Source organism: Dunckerocampus dactyliophorus, chromosome 9 (assembly GCF_027744805.1).
Source record: "Dunckerocampus dactyliophorus isolate RoL2022-P2 chromosome 9, RoL_Ddac_1.1, whole genome shotgun sequence".
Classification (NCBI taxonomy): Eukaryota; Metazoa; Chordata; class Actinopteri; order Syngnathiformes; family Syngnathidae; genus Dunckerocampus; species Dunckerocampus dactyliophorus.
This window is the reverse complement of record NC_072827.1, coordinates 29,584,362-29,609,848: the sequence shown is the minus strand read 5'-3', so window position 1 is coordinate 29,609,848 and position 25,487 is coordinate 29,584,362. Positions and strand designations below refer to the sequence as shown.

At 41.8% G+C, this 25,487-nt stretch overlaps 2 protein-coding genes across 4 annotated transcripts in view; one reads left to right on the top strand and one right to left on the bottom strand.

Annotated features, from left to right (window-relative positions):
* The window catches only part of gja5a (gap junction protein, alpha 5a), a 53,533-nt gene that overhangs the window by 5,766 nt on the left and 22,280 nt on the right, over positions 1–25,487 (top strand). The window contains exons 2-4 of one of the 3 annotated variants that reach the window (XM_054786021.1): positions 3,756–3,913; positions 20,679–20,772; positions 22,995–23,093. The gene's annotated coding sequence lies outside the window, so the exon portion shown is untranslated. Of the gene's footprint in view, positions 1–3,755; positions 3,914–12,314; positions 12,333–20,673; positions 20,773–22,994; positions 23,094–24,181; positions 24,273–25,487 lie in introns of those variants that run through there. The other 2 variants (XM_054786022.1, XR_008572362.1) reach the window with 2 other exon arrangements.
* LOC129187163 (gap junction alpha-8 protein-like) lies at positions 3,995–7,776 on the bottom strand. Its single transcript, XM_054786011.1, has 2 exons — positions 7,642–7,776; positions 3,995–7,138 (listed from the first exon to the last, which is right to left on the bottom strand). Exon 2 carries the CDS (start codon positions 7,121–7,123, stop codon positions 5,873–5,875), a length of 1,251 nt encoding a protein of 416 aa, XP_054641986.1. The 5' UTR covers positions 7,124–7,138; positions 7,642–7,776; the 3' UTR covers positions 3,995–5,872.

Below are 25,487 nucleotides of genomic sequence, written 5' to 3'. Positions count from 1 at the left end.
ACTTTATTTACAAAGCACATCTCCACTTAGTGTGCTCATTTGTCATTGAATACAGGCGTCGTGTTTGAGGTGAACACTTATAGAAATACTAAGAGGTGAAGCAAATATTCTTTGGTGAACTATTCAACATCAGCTGGTGAGCTACTGCTAGCATACGAGCTACCTGTTGGGGACCCCCGTGATAGCATCACTGTCTAAAGCTGCACCAAAAAATAGCCTCGCTTTCAATAAAACACACACACAAATTCTATTATTGAGATCAGTAAAATATGAAAGCATCATAGACATCATTCAAAAATGATGTCTCCTGTTGTCCTCCCTCGCTCTATTGGCGGTGACAGCGTTGCTTTTTGGCAATCATCATCTTTTTGAGCTCCTCATAATGCTTGATAATAATTAGTTGCTCTTGTGTAAAATACACCAGCTGGGATCGCTTTTAGTAGAATAATATGACGTCAAACGCCCCCTCTTTTATGTGAACGTGCGCTGAGCACAAAGCACAATTTTTTTAGTGCTTCTTTTTTGTAATTACAGAATACTGTTACAGGCCGAGCCCGGCCCTTTAAGAAGAATTGCATTGTGGGGAGTTGAGTGTCTCTCTCCCTCTCTCGTCTGTCTGCACTGCCCGTTGTTTTCTGCATCCTGATTGGCTGTAGAGCATTGTCAATCAATCTCCTTCGTGCCGCCCTGCCGTGTTTCCTGTGTCATTGCTAGCTTGCTTGCTTGCTAACTGGTAAATTAATCTTCGGTTCGAAGGAGGAGGACTGCAACAGGAGTGGAAAACACATGAGTGACATAATAACTTCTTGTGTCCGACCAGAAGGTTGATCAAACGAAGGTTTGAACTTTTTTGAGTGTTTAAATAAGAGAGAAATGTTAGAAAATGTTATTGCCTGTCTAAGAAAAGTGTATTATGTGTATGGTGAGGGCTTTTACAGCCTTAAAACATATATAACGGTATGGTACATAATGCGATAAACGAGGGAACACTGTAGAGTCTTCCCTCGCTACATCACGGTTCGAACTTCGCTCCCTCACTCGGTTGCGTTTTTTTTTTAAATGAATCAATAAAAGATCGCTGTTTCGTGGTTGACTATGGCCTATTATTAGCCAAAAAATATTGAAAGACAAGTGATATGTAGCATTCTGGTCACTAGGTGTCAGTAATGTTTGCAATGATGAGACATTACATTACATTACATTACATGACCTTGATCCTGAACTGCATAGTCAGCCACAGATGCAGAGTCCGAGTAGTGTGATTCCTGCGTAAATCTGTAAAAATGCGCAATGGATTTGGTCGTATTAAACTTCCCCGGTTCTGGGCCACCACGGGAAACTTGTGCATAGCAAGTTTTACGCTCAGCTGCAATGTTTTTTTTGGGACTTTAACGAAAAATACACACGGCTGACATCACTCCTACTCCATGCTTAACACGTTGGCACATGCTGTTGTTGTGATCATGTGGGCTCTATCCGGTTACTGCTGGATCGACGTGCTCGGAAGGAGTCTGGAAGTAATCGCTTGTACAGGAGTGCCAGTAGCAGAGATTTTAGATGCATAATCCAATTTTTGGATGATATCGGCTCATATAACCGCTATAAATATCAGATCGGGAAACGCCTTGTCAACAATAAAGACTAAATTTTACATAAGATTTAAGCAAATGAAACTGCCACATGGATACGTCTCCCATTTTTGTTTATATTCTCTGTTTCTCTCTTATTGACAGATAAAATTTTGCATGGAATTCAGCATAATTCATAGTTTACGAGCAAATGCACAGAACTACATGCATCAGTCAGACACTTTGTGTCTTTTCTTCTTCGTTATTTTGTTGATTTCTAACTCTGATAATCCACTTCTACACAGGAAGTGTTTTAGTCACCTGTAAGGGCTTTACCATTTATGCAGCATTTGTTGTGCAAGCTGCTGGGTAGAAGATGAGTACCAAATCAGACAGTTTAATTAATTCTCTCTGTGCTGCCATGTTCAACAAACAATGTCTCCCTCCTCCATGCAATCGGTGTTGTGCTCGGAGGCGTGTGTTCTGCCGCCACTGATTTATATTCACGCCTGTGCTTTTGCGCCTTTATGTACGAGTGAATCACGCAGCAATGAGGACAGCCAACAGAAGTATTAACTCCTCTTATCTCCTCCATTGCTCTGCCTTTAGGGCCTTTTTTCCTCACTTTTGTCTTTGTTAGAGGCCTCTCAGATATTCACAAATGATCAAAAGGGTCATAAAGTAGCCAGCGTCACAATAAATCTCACTCGTTGGCCGCATATTTTGTCTCTGGACGTCCTTAATTAGCCGTGAAAACTATGTAGATTGTTATACTGTACTTAAGTGCCGTGAGTGCACTACTTAGATGCAACCAGCAGAGGTGCTGTTGAGTCGGTCTCAACTGATTTGTTGTCAAAACATGATGTCCGATGTGCGAAGTTGATCGACATCCACACACACACAAATGGCACAAACTCCGCCGGGCAGCATTAATACAATCAATACAACACTGGCATGGAAAGAGGAGTTCAGAACATTCAGTTTCACCTATGCCTTTAAAAATAAAAATGTCTTGACTCAATTTTAGATTTTTTACTCGAGGGAAAACAGCTTGTGTTTGATTGGCCCATGGTAAGTTGTAGAAAGAAAATTAAAACAAAAGTGGGAAAAATAGAGCAAAAAGGCAAAATGGAGAGAGAAGAAGCTGAAATGTTGACACTAATCAAGAATAACAAAACAAAGCTACGTCTTTAAATATATATAAAGGTTTTTTGCAGCCTTTTTACAAGAGTAAAAAATACATAAAAAGTCAAAGTGGCACCCCGCGGCTTTTGATTTTCAGTTTGCGGCCCTCGGAGGAAAAAGATTGGACACCCTTGTTCAGAAGAGTTGATGGAGCAAAAGCTGTTCAGGTGTGTGTCAGTTATTACCACTTCCTCTGCGGCCACCGTGCTGGAGGAATGTGTCATGTGATGTGACAGCCAAATCTGTTGATCTTGTGGTTAGCGCGTTGGCCACACAGTCACAGTCTGGAGATCGGGAAGACCTGGGTTCGATTCTCCCCTGGGGCATTTATGTGTGGAGTTTGCATGTTTTCTCTGGGTACTCCGGTTTCCTCCCACATTCCCAAAAACACGCAGGTGAGGTTAATTGGTGACTCCAAATTGTCAATAGGTATGAATGTGAGTGTGAATGGTTGTTTGTCTATATGTGCCCTGCGATTGGCTGGCCACCAGTCCAGGATGTACCCCGCCTCTCGCTCGAAGTCAGCTGGGATAGGCTCCAGCATACCCCCACAACCCTAAACAGGAAAAGCGGCATAGATGGATGTTTTAGACTCATATAGAGCCTTTCAAACTACTCAGAGACGCTTCCTTACTTCTTATCAATTGCACATTATAGTATATATAGTTAGTATCCATGCAAAACAATTGAAGTTTACACTGAGAGACTGTGCGCAAACAACCAGTGACATACGATATGTCCAACCCTTTGCATTATTTAACCATTTTAGTGCATACTCTACAGACCCCCACCAAGATCATTCCTATCCAAACAAAGTGTCATCAAAGACGAAGAGCAAGAGAGGATACTAAAGCACTGACATGTTGTCGATGGACTTCATGGACCTCTGGAAAAGTTATTGCTTTAGCGTTGGCTTGCTAGAAAGTACAAAAAATTGCATCACAGCGACCTCTGCTGGTGCGTGCCTCACGTCTCACATCATATATTCAATTTCCTCCTCAGGGATTAACGTGTTTGGCCGGAGACCAGTCCAGGGTGTACCCTGCCTCTCGCCCAAAGCTAGCTGGGATAGGCTCCAGCATACCCCCGCGACCCTAGTGACGACAAGTGCCAGAGAAAATGGATGGATGGCTGGATGAACCTGCTTGTCTATGCTGTCAGTAAGTACATATGATTATTGGAGGTGTGGCATGTAGTGTTTGTGTGTGCAGAGAAAGGCAACACATCATGGCCATGTGTGATTGTTTTATTATTTTTTTTACTGCATTTAAAAAGAAGATACTGCCACTACACAATTATCATCAGTGAAGACTACAAGTTAGTAAAAATGATATTTGTCTCGCTCTCTCGCTCTTTCCAAAGATTAATCATTCCTTCTTACAAACATAACAAGCAATGCAACAGTCATCATATACATTACTAGTCATATAGTCACTTTTATAGGTGTAAACAAGTACCTTGTTCTTAGTCATTCTGCTCTTTGGATTGTTATGGGATGTTAAAGTCGGATTAAAGGTCCGAAAAGGGTCAAAGCTGCCCTGCAAGAACATATACATATATATATATATATGTGTGTGTATACTGTATATATATATATATGTGTGTGTTTGCTCCTACTGGATATATTCTGAGCCCACATGCAATTTTGGGGAGTTTGCATGTAAAATTCCAAAATTCTCAGAGGTCAAGCATGTGTGTGTGTATATATATGTAGATTTTAAAGCTAGAGATTTCCATCAAAGGCACAGAAATATGGTTTAAATGAATTGTAATACTTGCTGGTGAATAATGGCACCGTTAAGATAGTTTCTGACATTGTGACATGAAATATGTAAGCAGTCCAGACAGCGAAGTACCTAAAACAACACATTATGTACATTATAAGACAATGACATTGGTGCTATGTACACTTGCTCAGAGTATGGTTTAGTGTTTTCCTCTTAAACTAAATCAAGTATTTCTCTTCTCCCCACAAGCCAGGTTAAGGATGCTTGTTTTCAGTGATGGCCACCGTTTTCTTTTATTGTCCCGCCTCCCAACAATACTTTGTGCTGACGGGGCAAGATCTTTATCACCCGGACGCCTGTTTGTACAGCGCAAAAAGAGAGCGGATTTGGCCTGAGGTGGCCCTATAGTTCATTCTCTAATAGAGCAAAATGTGCCCTATATACTCTCTTCCAAATGGCATTACAGTCTACAACAGAGACATTGAAAAAGACATTCAGACATGTGGTCTTTTCCTCATGACTTTATATATATATATATATATACTGTAAACATGAGGCGGTTGCACATCACTTGATAGATGCATAGCTGAGGTGTAAAAAGCCTAGTACAGTGTGCACATTTGCACGTGCAAAAAAAAAAAAAAATCCCCGAAATCCCCTTTTTTTGCGTATAAAAATGGATAAAGTAGGCACTGGTTTGTTTGTGTGGCATGCACACTCGCATTATGGCACTGTTTGAATGAGATGGAAATGAACTACAGCAAAGACACACAAGTATACTAGAAGTCTCTCCTTAAAACTCTGTGTAAAAATGTCTAACCCTCCATCATATGTCATTAAAACCTTTTGATAAAAAAAAAGATGTTACTTAAAAATGGAACATATGTTTTTTTTTATGTCAAGTAAAAACATGTCCACCCTGCATTTGAATACCAAGAACACACTTTAAAAAATATTTTACTTGCTATGTAATTATAATTTGTTTTTTTTCTTCTTTTTTTTTTACCTCCACCAAGAAGGTTATTTGTTGTATTTATTGCTGCATTTTATTAGTAGTATTTACTATGATTATTTTATTCATTATTATTGTATTGATTTTTTAAAAAGATGAAGCAAAGACGACTTAAAAGTCTTCCTTGGAACTTTGTGGAAGGATGGGGGCATGCGCCACGAAGGAGGCCTCAGCATTTTAATTGCATTCCATTGCCCATATTAGGCAAGTTTCCTAAATTCGGGCGTGAATAAACTAAATTTAAGCCCAAACAGGCAATGTAAGGCCTTGGCGGAGGTCTGCGCTCTATAGGTTTTCTAGAGTGTGTGTAAGTGTGCGTGCTCTCCTGTAGGTGTGTTGGTGTCGTACAGTGGTACATGCATGGGGTCGCCCTCACAGGTTCATACAGTGAGGTCGTCCGACCTGGCCTTACTGCTGGCTTGGCTCAGCCGGCTCAGAGGTCTGCTGTCCTCTATCGACGCCTTCCTCTCCGCCTGGGCCACGCTGCCCCCCTCCCTGGTGACCGCCCCCTCGACCTCTGCGTCGGCACCCTGCCACTCTCCACCCTCCCCCGCCGGCTGTGCCTCCTCTGCACCATCCGCCCGCTGCAATGTCACCCCTGCGGTCTCGGTGGTCTGGGCATAGGAGGGCAGGCTCTCGTCGTAGGCTTTGGGGATTTCCCCCATGGGCAGCTCCTCCTCCGCCTTCTCCTCCAGCCCGTGGAAGGGTGGTGCGCCCCTTCCGGCCTCCATGCCCACCTCGGCCAGCCGGTAGAGGTGCGTTATGGGAGGAACTTTCTCCTCGTCCAATCGCCTGTAACCTTTGGCCCTCTGTAGAGAAGACACAGCCAAGGGGGGAAGGCTCTTCCCCGGCGGCAGGGGGGCAGAGCCCTCGCCCTGCGCCGGGGCGGGGGCCGGCTTGCGGAAAACAAAGCGGATCTTCTTGAGGCCCAGGTGGCTGATCTCCACAAAGTTGAGGAAGAGCGAGACGCAAGCAACGGCCAACATGAAGATGATGAAGACAGTTTTCTCTGTAGGGCGAGACACAAAGCAGTCCACGGTGTTAGGGCAGGGCCAGCGGCTGCATTTGTACAGCGGCAGGATGCGGAAGCCGTACAGGAAGTACTGGCCCACCACAAAGCCCACCTCAAAGAGTGTCTTAAAAATGATATGACAGATGTAGGTCCTCAGCAAGGTGCCTTCCAGCCGGAACTTTTTGCTTCCTTTGGTGCTGGTCTCTTTTGTGGTGCGGACACTTCCCTGATCGGGTGCGAGCGGCAGTCTCTCCTCACTCAGCTCCTGCTGCCGGCTAAGTTCGGCCTCCTCGCGCTCCTTGCGCTTCTCCTCCATGTGCACGTGGTGCACGGCGTGGCCCACGTACACCAGAGATGGCGTGGACACAAAGATGATCTGCAGCACCCACAGGCGAATGTGGGAAATGGGGAAGGCCTCGTCGTAGCACACGTTCTCGCAGCCGGGCTGCTGTGTATTACACACATAGTCGGATTGCTCGTCGCCCCACACAAACTCCGCCGCCGTGCCCAGGATGAGGATGCGGAAGATGAAGAGCACCGTGAGCCACACCCTGCCGATCACTGTGGAGTGCTCGTTGACTTCCTCTAAAATGTTTCCCAGAAAGCTCCAGTCACCCATGATCGGTCCGTAGCACTGCAGAATGAAGGGTGGGGTAGGGAGGGATGCGGAGGGTGCAGAAGGCCAGGGAGGGTGGGGTAGGCAGGCCGGACAAGGGGAGGGGTGAGGGGGGCGACACATGGATTGTTAAATGTAAGAAAATGTGGAAAACTTGACAGAGAAAACTTGAAATTCAAAAAAATGTACCATCTGATGATAGCGCTGCTGATTTCATACTCGTGCACTACACTCTGTTCTTTTGGGAATCTACTAAACTACTACACTGTCTATACTTAGCTTTCAAGGTTCTAATGACGTTCTTTACAGAATCTATGTAGGAAATTAGCGCGAATCAATCGCAGCGTTGGCTTTCTCTTGAAACAGCTTTAACGGCACAAAACATGACTAGCAAACTGTTACATCTACCGCCTCAGCCGTTAAGAAAAACAAACCACAGCAACAGCAGCTAAAACAAACCAAAAAAAAAGCAGTCCCATCTTCCATATGCTAACTTAAATGTAACAAAATGGGCAACTTGCCACAGCTGCGGCTCCCTCGAAGTTGAGTCCTGTCCCGTTCTCTTGGCACCCGGCGGGGAAAAGTGAGCTTTTTTCTGCCCTCTTTCCCACCTAAAGCCCTGTCCTTGTCGCCCCACTGAGCAGATGTGAATGAATCGGCTCTGATGGTTGGTTTTGAGTTTGCTGCAATGTTTAAGCTTGGAGCCAGACGGCCTTTATTTGCCGGGGCGACGTGTGGTGACGCAGAGAAGACAATAGGATCAACAACAGAGCCCGAGCGGGGATGTATGGGGAGCAGGCCTCAGGCTCCCATAGCAGCATGGACGCCGGAACGCCGGGCCACCGGGTCCACCACCGCGGTCCGGACTAACTTCCTCTCACATCTAGCATGTTGGAACATGCAGGATGGAGCTGCCAAGCCTCCGGCTGTGCTGCCATGCCAAATGTTAGAGGAGTCATTGGGATAAAGGAGAGTGGATGTCCTCATGGACTCGCTGCTAGTCAGTGCAAAATGGATATCAGAGGAAATATAACTACAACAATATGTCCTCATTTCCACAAGGACCACAAGAATACCAGTATACATTTTAAATACAGTTTCCATTGAAATACTTAACACCATTTTAACCCCACAGACAATTATTGGAATACGTTGCAGTTATGAATTAATTGTGACTGTTTCCGTATTCAATATATCTTGACATATCGTTAAATATCAATAAAGGAGGCTTTGCAGGGCCCACTTTTATGAGTTATAAAACGTTCCATTGTCCCCGTTATACAGAACTCAGCGAAGCGAGATATTGCCTGCGTTGCTTTCAACGCAACAGGTGAGGAGAAGTGACTGTCAGGTGCTAAACCATTCAGTCCCAGCTTTGCAGAATACCCTTACGCACAGGCAGGGTGCCGCCTCTGTTACAGCTCTGGTACTTCCTATCAAGGCGGAAAATTGCGGGGTCGACTTTGACACGTCACTTGTTGGACGGAGATTATTGCTTTCAACACAACACGAGAGGAGAAGCGAGTGTCAGGTGTTAAACCGCATACTTCGCGTCCGCTTTTTAGGAATCCACACAGGTGGCGTCCAGCATCTGTTACGGCTCATACGACCTCCAAAGCGGGAAACTCGAAACCACTCAGGAACACTTGAAGGCAACGCTAAAGACCAAAGCCTCACTGGAGAATACCATCATTTCTAAACAGCATTTATGATGTGTGTGACTTTTCACACAGTGGAATCTGTGTGCACGCTTGTGTGTGTGTGTGTGTGTGTGTGTGTGTGTGTGTGTGTGTGTATCATCATATTAGCTGGAATGTGAAGAATGTCCACCGTTGCTAGCGTTCCTGTGTAGCCGCTTGGTCAGATGGTTACAGAACACCAGGTGAAAATGTTTGTTTATGATGCCTGAATGAATGTCCACGTGTACATGAACTCATGTTTTCCCTTTTTAAACATTTTACTGTCAAACTGTGTTAGTATTGAGTATAGTGAGAAGCAATCCATGTCCAGATATGACAAATTATATTCTGTGTTTGTCTGCAATGACTCCTCTTAGTAGGGTTTCAGCACGCCACCTATCTTGGTAAGCCCCGCCCATATTGACTCTCCGCCAATAGCATTAACTTCCCAGTGTGGCATCATTTGTTTGCACAAGGGACCCAAGTCAGCCTCCTGATGCCTACACTCTGTTGTCCTCCAAGGTATGATCCCACCGCTAATGAACAAGTGCTATGCTATTTCAAAATAAATTCAACATTTGGACACTTAATTTAGATTTTTGTTGTATTGTTGTTGTATGTTGTTGTATGTACTTTATTTATCCCACAGCGGGGAAATTTACTTGTTACAGCAGCAAGACAAGTAAAGAGAACAGTGTAAAGAAAGCATAGTGTCTACAACATGGTTCAGGTTTAATGTAAATAATCCTATTTTTTGAGAGCGTTTTGTTGACATAAAAAAAAGGAGTTATGAGAGAAGTGTTCGCTCTATTCCAGAATGAGAAATGGTACAGTCCTGCCATCTCACGTCAGCCTCCATAAAGCAGGAAGTACCTCTTTAGCCAACAAACAGATGGAGAAACTTAAAAACAAAGACTCCACCATTTTTTCAGTTTTGTTTTGTTATATTTCTATTTTTGTTCTTGTAAGTCAGAAAGGTAGAGTCCTGTCCATGTAATTTAAATGTTTTATGTCATTCTTCATGAACCTGGAAGTAGCCTAAGAAATCATGTAAATCCAATGAATCCGTTCCGAATGTGTGGTTCACATTTTGGCCACACAGTCAGGAGATTTGGAAGACCTGGGTTTGAATCTCCATTGTACAGCTCCGTGTGGAGTTGGCACGTTCTCCCCGTGCGTGCGTGGGTTTTCTCCGGGTACTCCGGTTTACTCCCACATTCCAAAAATAAGCACGTTAGCTTAACTGGTGACTCTAAATTGTCCATAGGTATGAATGTGCGTGTGAATGGTTGTTTGTTTATACGTGCCCTGCGATTGGCTGGCGACCAGTCCAGGGTGTACCCTGCCTCTCGCCCAAAGTCAGCTGGGATAGGCTCCAGCATACTCCCGCGACCCTAGTGAGGATCAAGCAGAATAGAAAATGAATGAATGAAGACAAACAATAAGAAAGTGAATTATTCTATATTCTCATCTACACGAGCAATCTGTATTAACTTTAAAAAAAACCTCCAAAGGAATCAGTGCCCCCCCCACGAGCTGTGAATGTCACTGCACATCACTGATGCAAACACAATTACGGCACTCCACATTTTGTCACTTCTGAATCATGATGCAAACATGAACCAGGAAGTAGCCAGCCAACATGTGGATCACATGACAAACACTTATTTTGCTGCCCCTCAAATGAAACCACAGCGTCTTGTTAGCATGATTAACCACAGCATGTCTTTACAGAGACATGATCACAGTTATCCTCACAATTCAGGAAAAAGAGCCCAAATCCCACCCTGTCTTCTAGAGCACGGGCAAGCCCATGTGTTGTTGTGAATAAGCACAGCGGCCATGTTTGGACCTCTGCTTGTACCCACTCGGACTCCCTTTAAAGAGCTGCGTGTTGGTATAGAGGACGTTTGGATGCTAAGCCCTACAGTGCGGCGCGTGAATGGAACTAGGATTTTACACAAAGACATGATGTCATGATGCAGGGCGTGGACCCTATTGAGCGCGTGCAGTGAGGCGCGAGGCCAGATTAGACCTCCGAGGCAGGGCACTTACTCGCCGCTGACCAGAATGCTAACAAACATATCGTAGGGCAATCTGCCGGCGGATCCGCAGTGGCCACGAGCTTCCTGCTGGCAGTAGCCTTTGTAAGACAGGAAGTGACTGGAATCTTACTTATTAAGGTCATAAGACATCTCATGGGTGATAGATGTATTTACAGTAATACGTTACTATGGTCATGAGCTTTGAGTTGCCCCCAAAAGGACAAGATGACTTTTCTCTGCAGGGTTCTGGGCTCTCCCTCAGACATAAGGCGAAAAGCACTGTCACAAACTCGGAATAGAGCCGCTGCTCCTCCGCATTGAGAGGTGGCTCGGGCATCTGGTCAGGATGCCTCCCGGACGCCTCCCTGGGGAGGTGTTCAGGGCATGTCCGACCGCTAGGAGGCTTCAGGAAAACCCAAGACATGTTTGAGAGAATACAGTGGTTTGAAGAAGTGTTTGCCCCCTTCCATCCATCCATCCATTCATTTTCTATGCCGCTTAGTTCCAATAGGGTCGCGGGTATGCTGGAGGCTGTCCCAGCTGACTTTGGGCAATAGGCGGGGTACACCCTGGACTGGTCGCCAGCCAATTGCAGGGCACATATAGACAAACAACCATTCACTCTCACATTCATACCAATGGACAATTAATTGGAGTCGCCATAAACCAAACATACGTGTTGTCCAACGGAGATTCGAACCCAGATCTTCCCAATCTCCTGACTGTGTGACCAACATGCTAACCAGAGAGGCGTTTGCCGTGCGGCCGTTTGCCCCCTTCCTGATTTCTTATTTTTTTGCATGCTTATCACACTTAAATGTTTCAGATCATTAAACTAATTTCAATGTTAGTCAAAGACAACACAACTGAACACAAAGTGCAGTTTTTAAATGAAACTTTAAATCCAAAGCTACACGGCCCTGTGTGAAAAAGTGATTGCCCCCCTGTTAAAACATAACTTAAATGAGATTAATTGAAATCTATCAGTCTGGAAAAGGTTATAAAGCCATTTGTAAAGCTTTGGGTCTCCAGCGAACCACAAATGGCGAAAACTTGGAACAGCAGTGAACCTTCCCAGGAAAGCACAATGTTCCTGCTTGCCCCGATGTCTTGTGTACCTGCGGCAGGATCAGATTCCCCCTGCAAATACATCAAATGAGTGCACCAGGCCTTTTGAGTCACACAAAACAAAGATTTTGTGTTCCCATTTGTATGGCTTCTTGGGGATGTACTGTTTTAGAACAGATCTTCCTTTGAATGGAACCATTTGTTCATCGATAGACAGCATCTGATCTTGAGGCTGAGCTTGAAATTTGGGGAGCTAGAAATCAATTAGTGGCCTGATTTTGAACAGCCTGTCACTGTTGTTGGGTGCTGTGCTGTCACTGAGATGAATAAAATGTTTGATTTCTTCCCATCTGTCACGGGGCATCACATCAGCCATCTGCTGTACACGACATGCTTTGGACCAGTAGATCCTAGAACAAGGTAAGCGGATAACACTCATGTACACAACAGTTCCAATGTAATTTCAGGGCATGTTTTGGATTTTTTGTGTGCAGTACAGATTGCTTTGCTTTGCTGGACAATAATGTCCAAAAGTTCAGTGTGAAAAAAAAATGTCTGAAATAGTAAATAGGCAGTCTGATTGAGTCACTGTCTGGGAGCACACCTTGCCACACCGGCACATGTTTTGCAGAGCTCTGACCCTGTTTTGCCGTCTTCCACACCACTGTTGGTTTCTTTCATTGTGTAGAAGCAGATGTCGTCTCGAAGACAGCTGTCTTCGCTCTCCTCTGGGGGAATTCTGGTGTGAGGTGCACCTGCGCGCTTGCCGTAAAACAATGACAGTTCATTGTGATCTGCGTAAAAGTAAATAACAGAAGTTGCATTTATATGCCACCATGGTATTCGTATAAAGAAAGGCTACTGAAAGTATTTAGGCAAAATACAAAGTATTTCCTATAGAAAATCCGACCGGAAAGGTGTTTTTATATAGCGCTGGTTAGCCGTTAGCATTAGGCTTATGGCCTTTTGTCTCAGTGTGCTACAAACCGAAATATAACTTCCAAAGTACTCATCACACATGGTTCACCTCATTATGTAGGCTCCATAAGCACACAATAAGCAGGTGAGTGTGTTTATCTTAGCGCAACTTACCTGATATACAACAGCAGCTCAAGACTTCCAGCCTCATGGCGATCTCTTTGTGAATGCAGCAATCCTCTTGCGTCAGCAGGAAATGTATCCGTCACTAGAAACAAGTGCTTGCTGAAGAGTCCTAGGTCCGTATTGAATATGTTGCAACCGGCGTTGAGGGAATGCAGACGCTATCTCGGCTAGTTTGTCGCATATTCGTGGCATCCGGTGTTTAATTGGTTCCAGACCCGACCGTGATGAGTGAATCTTCCTTATTTACAAACAAAATATTTCGCAGTTTGAGCATAAAAAACATGTTTACGGCCTTCTAGATATGTTTTTTAACATTATTAAAGACCTCTAGACATGAAATAGCACCCCATAGTTACCTTTACACTCGCATTGTCCAATATAGTAAACATAATAACAGAAAATAAAATATATTATAGTCCCACACGTTAGCATGGGGAGAGTTCCTTCTTATTCTTTTTTAGCTTCCTTTTCTGGACAGTGCACTTCCTGCGGCGGCTATTGTCTTATTAATGTAACATTACTGACACCTAGTGACCAATGTAGAATACTACATATCAGCATGTCTTCGAATGCATCTTCTGAAAGCCTTCTGTTTGTGTTTTCATGAATTTAGCTATTTTTATTAGTGAAAATGTTTAAATAGACCAAAAAAACCCATTAAATAATAGACCTTATTCAACCATGAAGTAACAATGATTTATTCATTCATATATTTTTGAAAAACAGTGATAGAGCCGCGAATTTCTCAGCGCAAAGTGGTGCGGGATTACTGTATATGAAAAAATGTCAAACACATTTATTTAATACATGTTCATTTTACAATTGAATTGTTGTTCTGTATTAAATACTAACTATGTTACAAAGAAACGGCGCTATCTGCTGCTTTTAAGAGGCTTCAGTACAATTACTAGGTTTACAAGGTAAAAAAATCATACTCAAAGGTGTAAATACAGGTTTTGAATAAATGAATACACCCAATATTTATTGATTTATTTCTATATCATTTTTTACTCCTAATATTAACATTTTTCACGTGTTTGTATTTCATTTCATTTTATTTACACTGAAAACTACATTAAGTTTATACTTAAATATCTCTCATAAAGGTAAATTTATTTGCAAGTAATTTGCAATAAACCCCACCAAACATTACAAATAGTATAAAAAAAGGCTATCTATTGAATATTTTTACACTTTGAAACAAACATTTATTTGCAACGTGGCCGAAATACTTTTAAGTACAACTGTATATTAATTATGAACTGTGCATGATAAATCATTTCACTTTATGTTGCTTTAAAGTAAAACTATGAATCTAAAACTAATGTATTATGATAGTGTATAGCTGGCATTGTTATTCAATATAATGTTCATCATGGTATTATTTACCATTGGTTCAAATAAACACAGGACACTCATAATAATGAATACAATAAGACCCTTGTGCTACCTAAAATTGTTTTTTGTCTTTTCCCTTTCCTTATTTTATACCATGACAATGCAGTACCCATTTAGCCCTTTCATCAGAGCTTGCAGTGTGAATTAAGAGTACAAAGATCATCATTTAACCTAGACGAGAACGTGACGTCCAGTGTCTGTGTGGCACGCAGCACAGAAAGGAGGTATTCACAGTGAGATTTAGGAGATGCTATCAGCCATGACCTGGGGGGCAGCGCTGAGCCCTGTGACACAGACGCAACACTAAGACCTCAGTGCTAAGACAAAAAATACGCTTGTTTGTTTAGCATGAAAACATAAGTCCTGTTCATCATTGGGGTCTTTCAGACAAAGCTGTCTCTCTCTTTGTAGCCTTTTCTCTTTCTTTCTTTTTGTTGTTTTTTTTGCACAACTCATGAGTTTGGAAGCACTTGTTTTGTTTTTTTGGGGGGGGGCGGGAGTGAGATGTCAAGATAGAGGCATGTGATCACCATAGCAGAAAAGTTCTCACCTGCCTTTTGCAGTCAGAACATTCCTCTCTGCTGACCTGTTGTTTCCTTTGTCAGCGTAAGCCTGTTCTTTCCTGTCATAGCGTGGAACTCTTAACGCAAACATGATTTTTTAAATTATTTCTCAGAGAATATTGGCAGCCCCCTGTATCTCCTGCAAAGCACAAGCAGTATGGAAAATGAATGGCTGGATGACCAAGGGCAACTCTGCTTCCCCCTGCAGTTGTGATGTGTAACTCACTTTTTAAGAAAGTCTGACTTGCCAGAAGGCTTGAAACGAGTGAAATAGGAAGCAGATTATTTTGCTTATTGTAAAAAGAATAGCTCAGATTTAGCACGTTAATCAAGATAAGCAAATTGCTGTAAAGTGTTATTCAACTGTGTTCATGCTACTTGCACAAGGTTTTCCAAAAGTTAAGGGTTTGGATCGAAGTTAAAAACTGGAACCTCACTCCTCATCACACCTTAAAAACTTGCACATGCACGGTACGCTCCCTCGACCCATTGTTTTGCTAATATGACACGTATATATAAAATATCACATCAGGTGATACCTGCGACTATGCAGTACCATTCACTAGGTTGAATCCTACATACAATTTTTCATGAAATGACTCGGGCTGTCAAGAAAAACGTGGTAACAGCCGTAACTAATTCATTTCATTAATTACGTTAAATTTTTTAGTGTAATGAACGCATTAACACCAGCTCGAGCACGCCTCTCTGTTATGACGGCAGACGGAAGCACGGTGGAGCGTCCTCACACCGTCACATGACGCCGTCATTCTGACCTGAACGCATCAACAGCAGTACAATTCCAACACCGTATGCTGTATGTATCTCCAACTCACACACGTCTCTAGTCCGTTCATCCTGGGAACGACACTACGTCATTCTCATTAGGAGAACGCGCGATGCATTCAGGGACACTACGAACATCCAAAAAACAGCTTTATAATGTGTGTGTGCGTGTGTGTGTGTAAATGAACAGGAAGATAAAGAAAGACATTCAGTGGATATTCTTATCACTCACTTTGTAACTCTTAATTCAGATGTAGAATTTGCTACATTTACGTAAGTATGCTGGAAGATACACTGGAAACACGTACATTTACTTATGTCTTTGAATGCAACCCCTCATTGCTCATAATAACACGAATAAAGTGTGATTCAAATGTTCTGCTACTATTAAAGAGACTAGTGTTAGACAAATAGATTTTTAGACTTGTGTGGTATCTTTTAGCTTGATTGAAATATTCAGTTCATTTGGAGCCGTTAATACATCCAAATGTACATAATCCTTTCTGTTCATTCAATACAGTAAATATGGGCATATTTCAGACATAGTTGCTAATGGTGATTAATTAATTTAAAAACTGTGATTAATCTGATTAAAATTTGTAACCATTTGACAAATTACATATTTATCCATTAGTTGGCAGCAGGGTGAATGGAGGGGTGTAAATGGAGTAGGGCTGTGAACGATAAACCGATGCAAAAGGCTATCCGGTTTGACAAGTGAGCGATTCGGCTGCGCCGGTATCAGCCTCCTGTATCGATAAGAATCAGCCATAAATCTTTATCTTAATCGATTGTGGAGACCTGCACCAGAGATCGCGAGAGAAGCAATCGGTTGACAAAGTGTCTTTGAAACAGCGAGAGTCAGGCATTCTCCATAGCTTGCCATGACCGAAGACGAGAATGGATGTAAACAGTAGCAGGGGCGCTAGCTAGCAAGCTAGTCACAAGATTTTCAACACATCAGAAAAACATGTAATGTTTGGATCATCTTTTTCATTTTACAAGAAGGGCACAAAACTTGACCTGACAGACCAACAGAGGCGAGTATGGTAACCTTTTCGCTTTGTAACTTGTTTACTTTGAAATGTTGCACCTTTGTTACCTACCTGGGGGGTTGAAAACACGATACTCAGTCTGAAAGGTTGCATGCTCACTATTGTTATGACATTTTGAGTATGGGATTGTTTACTTTTCCAAGCCACAAATAGCTCTATTCACGTATCTGTGCTTGGACACATTTCCGACACCTTTGAAGAGATGTGTCATTATTTAAGGGGCTCCAAGGCACTATTTCTTTATTTTGTCTAATTGATTGGACGGAAGGTTAAGACTTCTGTTTTTTCATTGTTATATTTTATATATATACTGCAGATCGATGGATGCATGTTTATTGTTATTGCACACGGTATACAATGAAACTTAGTTTGGTGGCTCCACTTCCACTTCTAGCAACATTAAGTCATATTAAAATTTAAATGTTCCAAATGTAACAGGTATAAAAATACAGAATGTAATATATTGATCCCGTCAAGCAAAAAGTTGTTTAGTTTCGTTTGTACACTCCATCGAATCGTATCGAATAGTTCTGTTTTTAAAATATATTGTTTTTGGATCGTACCGTAACGTGTGTGTCTATATTTGAATCCAACCGTCCATCACAAAGAGATTTACATCCCTAAAATGGATCCCCCGCATTTGCAACCCTTGTGATCTTTAAAAAAACAAAAACTTTATAGTTGTGATTAGAGCTGAAGCTAATTAAAAGATTTAGGCTGCCAGAGTAAAAAAAACAATAATGCATATAATCTCTGGAGAGCTTCCTCTGAAGGGACCCGTCTGGGTCCTAAGGGTCCGATGTGTCTGTGTTTGAGGTGAAAATAGTCCTCCTTAAAAAAGAATAATACAGTGGAACCTCGGTTAGCGTGTTTTCAGGTTAACGTCAAAAATTTGTGCCAAAATTTACCACGGTTTGTGCACATTTTGCAGTTAGCGTAAAATATATATGTATATCGTGTTATTAATACACCGTATGAGTCCAACTGTGTTTTTTAATCACAAATGTCCTTGTTAGCACCCTTAGCTTGCTAACAACAAAATGGTCACCGAAACAGGAAGTCAGCTAGCAGTGGTTGACTCTCAAAAATGTTCACACAAAACGCGTTTTTATAGTTTTACAAGTATTGTTTTACACTGATAAAACAATTCTAAATGCGTCTAAATGACGAATGAAAGGGGCGCATGAACAAGGGTACTTTTACCCTCATTGAAGACGTGACTGCACTCACCGAAATATATGTCAGTGATAACAGTCATGATGATTGGACACCACAAGATTTATAGATATCAATACAACATGATTAACTTCATAATGTTCTAATATGGCCCCAGAACTATAGCCTAACACAACAGAAGGGGTGTCCTGGCTGGTCCATCGATATTCTAGACTTACTAAAGTGGATTATTTGGTGTCGTCATGGCAACAAAAGCAGTCCTGATCTGTTTATTACAAGTTTAGCGTACCATTAACATTATTTTGAAATTATTAATTAAAGGTCAAATTCTTATGTAATGTTGCTTTAAGTACTGACAACTTTGAAAGTCTTCGGTCATGGTTCAAATTTGTAAATAACCAAGCCAGTTAAACACATTTTATTACAGGAACAGGTACAAAGTAAACGCAGTTTCGTTTCCCAGTAAATATTTGTCACCGGCTATTGTGCATGGAGGTGTAAATACAGATGGATTGTTGGTTAAGATTACCAAAGTCTGCTGAGTGTTTAAATGGTGGGAAGATTTGGAATGTTTGGACCCATTACCTGCATTCATTCTTAAAGTTTCCCCTTCCGTGTCCTGTTACTGCACCAGCCTGCACCACCCGCCTGTGAGGAGAGGGGCGCTTGGTTGTTAAACTATTGTCTCCTGCTGGACTTTTGATTTCATTGTTAAATACCAGAAAATACAAGGATTCTAGTTTAGATAAGTTTGAGGATATGGCAGCAAAAGTCATCATATAGAGTGGTGTGAAAAAGTGTTGAGTTTTTATTTTATTGCATGTTTGTCACACTTGAATGTTTCAGATCATCAAACAAATTAAGATATTAGTCAGTGACAACACAACTGAACACAAAATGTAGTTTTTAAATGAAACTTTTTATTATTAAGGGAGAAAAAAAATGCCAAAGCTACATGGCTTTGTGTGAAAAAGTGATTGTCCTCCCTGTTAAAACATAACTTAAATGAGATGAAATTGAGATCTATCAGTCTATAAAAGGTTATAAAGACATTTCTAAAGCTTTAGGACTCCAGCGAACCACAGTAAGAGCCACTATCCACAAATGGCAAAAACATGGAACAGTGGTGAAGTGGTGAGTGGCCGGCCAACCAAAATTACCCCAAGAGTGCAGCGACGCCTCATCCAAGAGGTCACAAAAGACCCCACAACAACATGCTAAGAACCGCAGACCTGACTTCCCTCGATTAAGGTCAGTGTTCATGAGCATAAGAAAGGCACTGGGCAAAAACAGCCTGCATGGCAGAGTTCCAAGACCAAAACAACCGCTGAACAAAAACAACATTAAGGCTCGTCTCAATTTTGCCAGAAAACATCTTGAAGATCCCCAAGACCCTTGGGAAAATACTGATGAGACAAAAGTTGAATTTTTTGGAAGGTGTGTGTCCCATTACATCTGGCCACATTTCAGAAAAAGAACATCATACCAACAGTAAAATATCGTGGTGGTAGTGCGATGGTCCGGGACCGTTTTGCTGCTTCAAGACCAGGAAGACTTGCTGTGGTTAATTGAAAAATCTGTCCGGCCATCTCTTTGTGACCTCAAGCTGAAACCAACTTGGGTTCTGCAGCAGGACAATGATCCAAAACACACCAGCAAGTCCACCTCTGAATGGCTGAAGAAAAACAAAATAAAGACTTTGGAGTGGCCTCGTCAAAGTCCTGACCTGAATCCTATTGAGATGCTGTGGTATGACCTTAAAAAGGCTCTTCATGCTGGAAAACCCTCCAATGTGGCTGAATGACAACAATTCTGCAAAGATGAGTGGGACAAAATTCCTCCACTGCGCTGAAAGAGACTCATTGCAAGTTATCATAAACGCTTGATTGCAGTTGTTGCTGGTAAGGGGGGCCCAACCACTTATTAGGTTTTTGGGGGCAATCACTTTTTCACACAGGGCCATGTAGCTTTGAATTTTTTCTCTTGATTAATCATAAAAAGTTCAATTAAAAACTATATTTTGTGTTCGGTTGTGTTTTCATTGACAAATATTTAAATTTGTTTGATGAACTCAAACATTTAAGTGCGACAAACACACAAAAAAAGAAATCCAGAAGGGGGCAAACACTTTTGCGCACCACTGTAGTTGCAATGTAATGCCTTTTTATAAAGAGGCTTTTATAATCACCAGATGCGCTTTGACTTATCAAAAGATGCTTTTTTTTCGAATTATGCAATCAGTACTCTCCCATTTCTCAAAAATGTCTTTAAGAAAGTCCAAATAATCACCGTTTGTGTCTACTGGATTATCATAAGTGACATAATGGGTTAATTTTTGATTAGGACATGAATTCATCTGTCTAAAACCCAAACAAGTGTTGGACAGACACACCTTTAACAACTATTAAAGTCAGACACAGTCACTCAACCTAACTTTATTGTCCGACACTAACTGTTGCTAAAAGTGCAACTCAACCATGAATGAAGAGCAGCAAACACGAGACATCTTATCATGGCCGCAAGAAACTGAGCCTGTGAATTCCCCAATTAAATGAGCCACGAGACATTACTACATTGTCAGATTTGGTCTAACGCTAATTGTAATTACAGCTTGTTGTACTAGCAGAATTTAATGTCTGGTCACCCATCATTTCAAGGATCATAATTTTCCTCCACTTTCACAGAAAAGCAGCTTTATGAGGCCGGAGAAGAGAGAGTTTGAGAGACGACACGTGAATTGTTCTCCCCAAAGACGAAGGAAGTGGAAGTCGTCTCTGAGTAAGTCAATGGGAGGGCGGAGAGAGAGAGGCACAATGGTGTTTGAGGGGCTGGGTGGAGGTCAACCAGAGGATTGAATGGGAGTCACACTGTTGTTTCGGAGGTTTGTGGAGTTCACAATCGCTGTTTATGAAGTTACCTGCTTTTCTATCAGAGATTAGCAACTTCTCACAAACCTAACAGTTGCTATTCCAACGTAAGCCTTAAGACAGACTAATTCAAGGCACCAGCAGATAGCAGCAGTCACTGGAAGCACATGATGTGTTGCTTTGCCTGGATTTACACTGCACTGAGGGTGCACTCACACTACTCTACAGGCATGCAGGCCCTTTACCATCACTTCATCACACAACTGTGTTCAAGTTCAAGTTCAAGTTGAACACAACTGTGTTAGTACAACTGTCCTTACTGTGAGGATTCATTTCTGTTCATTTTTATTGTACAACACAGAGGTTTCTCATGAATAACTGGCTGGTGGAGTAATCATTAATTATGCGACATTACACAACACATTTGTAGCGTGCACATGTCACGTCTTTGTGGCTTATTTTGAGTCTACGAGTCAGACCCGTGTCACAATTTTGATGACTTCGGACTCAACAATATTATCAAAGACTTGCAACTCGACTTGGACTTGACATCCATGACTCTGAATTTCGTCTGACTTTAAATTACTTGAGATTTTTGTAATTTCCAGCAAGACCTCATATTTTTCCTTTGAATCTGCCTCCTTGAATGCATCTATTAACGTCCAGTCAGGTTTAAGAACAAACAACAAATGTGTGGATTACATTTGTGTGCGCTGACTAAATCCCGAATGCAAAATCAGCACTCTTTTTCTTTGACTAAGTCTTGTCTTATTTATTTAAAAAAATAAACCAATTCAAAATGCCTTCATTGTATTTGTCAAATGTAATAGAATAATTGTTAAAATGACATTTTATTGCAGTGCTTACGACTTCTAAGGACTTTTTCAAGCCTGTGACTTTGGACTTGTTCGCTGGAACAAGAGGCTTTTTTTGCAGGTTTAAATGATCACACTACAGGCACAATAATAATAATAAAATAATAATCAGAATAATAACATAGGCTACTGTTGTGGCCTCATTCAAGCTAAAACTCAACTCTGAACCACCAACGTCACTTCCGGTCCACATATCCAGATGACATTCATTCTTATTTATATATTAAATTATTTATTTACACTTCTTATGTTTATTATATTGAGTATAATGAGTGTAAAAGTGACTATAGGGATCAAATAATGTTAAAAAAACGATAATTAGAAGGTCGTAAACAGGTTTTCTATGCTCTAAATACAAAAATATTCAATTTATAAATAAGGCATTCTGCTTTGCAGAAATTCACTTATCACGGTTGGGACTGCAACCAATTAATTGCAATAAATGAGGGATTACTGTATACTAGACAGATGGGATTCAATCAACAGTGAAAATGGTGTGTTTTCACTGTAAGGTGTGGGTGGAGCTTGGCACCAAAATGAGTTATTCACTGTGAAACACGAAGTGTCCCCTGGAAGGTTATACAATATTTGCATCTGCTGCTTGCCTTGACTCCAAATCTGGGATGCATATTCATCATAACTGGACGCACAGAAATCTACCTATGGGAACCTATGTTGTAAAACCCACACGTAGTCAGCCATTTTGGTTTGAAAACATTTGAAACTCGGCTTCACAAGGTTAGATCTTGATCACAATTGCTGTGTATGAAGAAGGTCCAGCCCCTCGGAGATCCATACAACTGGTTCTATAATATGACACTGTGCTACCTGGTGGCAACAAGATTTCACCGTATAACACGAAATTCCAATAATTCAGCTCCTAAAGGTCAGTGCTTATCCGTAAGTCTATACTTTCATCAAGTCCTCATTCCAGCACACCCCGCTGATTGCACGGCCGTCCCAACCTGTTTCTCTTTCTATGGTAAAATGCTAACAGTCTGGACTGAGTCGGGGAAAATGGGTCCTCAAATCTCCAGCATCAGCAATGCTTTTAATTGGAATCTTTTGCCGCTGTTTTCATTCCAAAAATGTGCTCGCTTTTGTCGACTATCATCTTAACAAAATGAAAGCAAAAAAAAGTCAGCCAATTGTCCTCTCCCACCATTACAAGGAACGAGCTTATCAAGATGTTGGTGAGGAAGTATGCTCTCTTAATGCCACTTCCACTAACCCCGCCGCCTCCTTGTCATGTCACCAGTGGGGACTTCCAGCATCCTTGTGAGCAGCCATGGAGAAAGAACGACTGAACAAATGCAGGAAGAAGGATATCTACAAGAAGCAACATGAAGACAGACGGGTATTTGTGTGTGTGTGTGTGTGTGTGTGTGTGTGTTTGTGAGAATAGATTGTTGGTTGGTTGGTTTTATTTTTTTACATGGAAGTATATCTCATGTTTACAGTTACACAATTCAAGAGGGGTGTCACAAGATCGCGCAAGATTAAAACGTGACGATATTTCTCGTTTCGAGAACAAGGCAGCCAGAAGCCAATCAGACTGTGAGCTGTGTCGTCGGTACTGTGAATGATAATAGACGTAACATGGAAGTGGCAGCAAGGCAGGACTGCAACTGCACATTAAATGTCACTAGTCACTTGCTCGCGATGTGCGGCTGTTTTTTCCATGGGAGTTGAACAGCTGCCGCCGTGTTAATGTCTAAGGAGAAGCTGTAGTAATTTTACATTTGATCAAAGTTACTTCAAATTTGCCAGATGAACACAATCGCTGCATAAGACTTCTATCAAAACATGTAATAGTAGCATCTATTTCACTACTTCCTGGTATGGCACTCTTCAGCATCACGGGAGCTGTAGTTGTTTAGTGAAATCATAAATCTGATCGACTGCAATCTATTGTACACGTGTCTTTACAAAACTACACAACATAAATGATTAGCAGTGGCAGCTACAACTGACGTCATTATTTTAACTTTTGTCATTTTCGTTTTTTGTTTCAATTTATGGAAAAAAGCTCATTCGTTAAAAGCATTATGCTTAGGTCATGCATGCAAACATTTCAAAATGTACCTGCATTGGTTTGTGACTCAGTTAAATAAAAAAGACCGTACAGTCCTGTACTATGTTATTGTAGTTTTATAAAAAGTAGTTAAAATATCATTTTGTCTCATTCAAACATGTCCGAAAAAGAGTAGGAAGAAGCAGAGCTTATTTAATCCTATCTCCTCTTCGTATCACAGGAATCACTAATGAATTTCTTCACTTCCCGTGTTGAATATACACTACTCACAAAAATCTAGGGACGTCAGGCCCCGGGCGAAACTAAGCCCCTGATGCCATTCAGGCTACCATTTTTGGAGGGTTTATGGAGGAAGTTCCTAAATGGAAGACATTACCTTGCCTTCTCCTACTCATCCCAAATATCGTCAGGTTGCTGCTGTTCACCACTCGGGTGTATGTCCGGGGCTTCACCTGCAGCCATGTGATGACCACGTCCCTCATTCTGGTGTACTGTCTGCAGCCCTGCTTCCACGCAGGCAAGATTGACTGTGTCTATACACTATATGTGTGTGTGTGTGTGTGTGTAAGAGGACAAGTGTTTTCATGTGCTGCCCATACATCCCTAGAAACAACCAACGAATGAAAGGTCGACATTCTTCCTGGCTCACATGGCAGCCAGCGGGCAACTCATAGGACAATTCAACATTTCTAATGCTGCTACAGAAAAACATTTATCTAGATTTTTGAGGGGCTCTGCAGACTCCCAAGTCTATAAATTTGGCTACGGAAGTGTTTTATGACTTCCTGGTTGTCCAGGGCCATTGTTCACAAGGTTCATTAATCTAACACCTTTGCTCCAAGTATGAAGTGATCACTCTAAGCACTGATAACATTGTGTTTACGGCCCACTCCACTGAGAGAACCCAACAGCATTAAATCATCCAAAAACAGACCCCACCACCGTGTGTTACGGTGTTCAGCAGTGGTGTGCAGTCAAAGCCTTCTCTGCCGGCTTAAGGACTAATCAGAAGCACTGATCTATTTGCAACCTATTCACAACTTCAATTCTAGTATTTGTAGCGTGAAATTGTATGAACTAATTCCCAACAGTCCATTATCTTCATTTTGTAGCGTGTCTCTCGGCTGCACTGCTTCCTGTACTGTATGTGGATGTTGCCAGTCAGATTTCAGCTTCTATGCGCTGCCATGTTTGTCTAATCTGTCCAGGGCCTTCAGAATGAGCAGTGCTGGCCCATTCCCAACACTGTTAGCAACGGGGCTGTTTCTTTGACAAATCAAATTTCAGATTGGCCTCACAGGGCCAGCTAACTGGTCTGTAATAACATCAGCATTTTCCTGTTCTCTGATTGGTTGATGTCTAAAAGCTTATATACTAACTCTCAAAGTTACCAGTGTGCTTGAATGCATCATCACATGAACCGCGGAGCACTTCAAATGATCCCGTTCCACCGTGAAGAAAGGAGACAGACATTGAGTTGTTCATCGTTCTGTGTGTGTTATATGAACAAATAAGCGGGTTTACATATATTAGTTATAGACTATGTATAAGTGTATAAGTTATAGACTTATAGTCAGCCTGAGAAAAGGTTTGTTCGCCACTTCCACTGGAAGTCTTCCAGACCACTGTTTACGAGTGAGTGGTGAATGTGTTTTTTATTTCATTTTTGATGCCTTCGTCATGTGATTTTGTCATAAATATTGATTCTGAAAATCT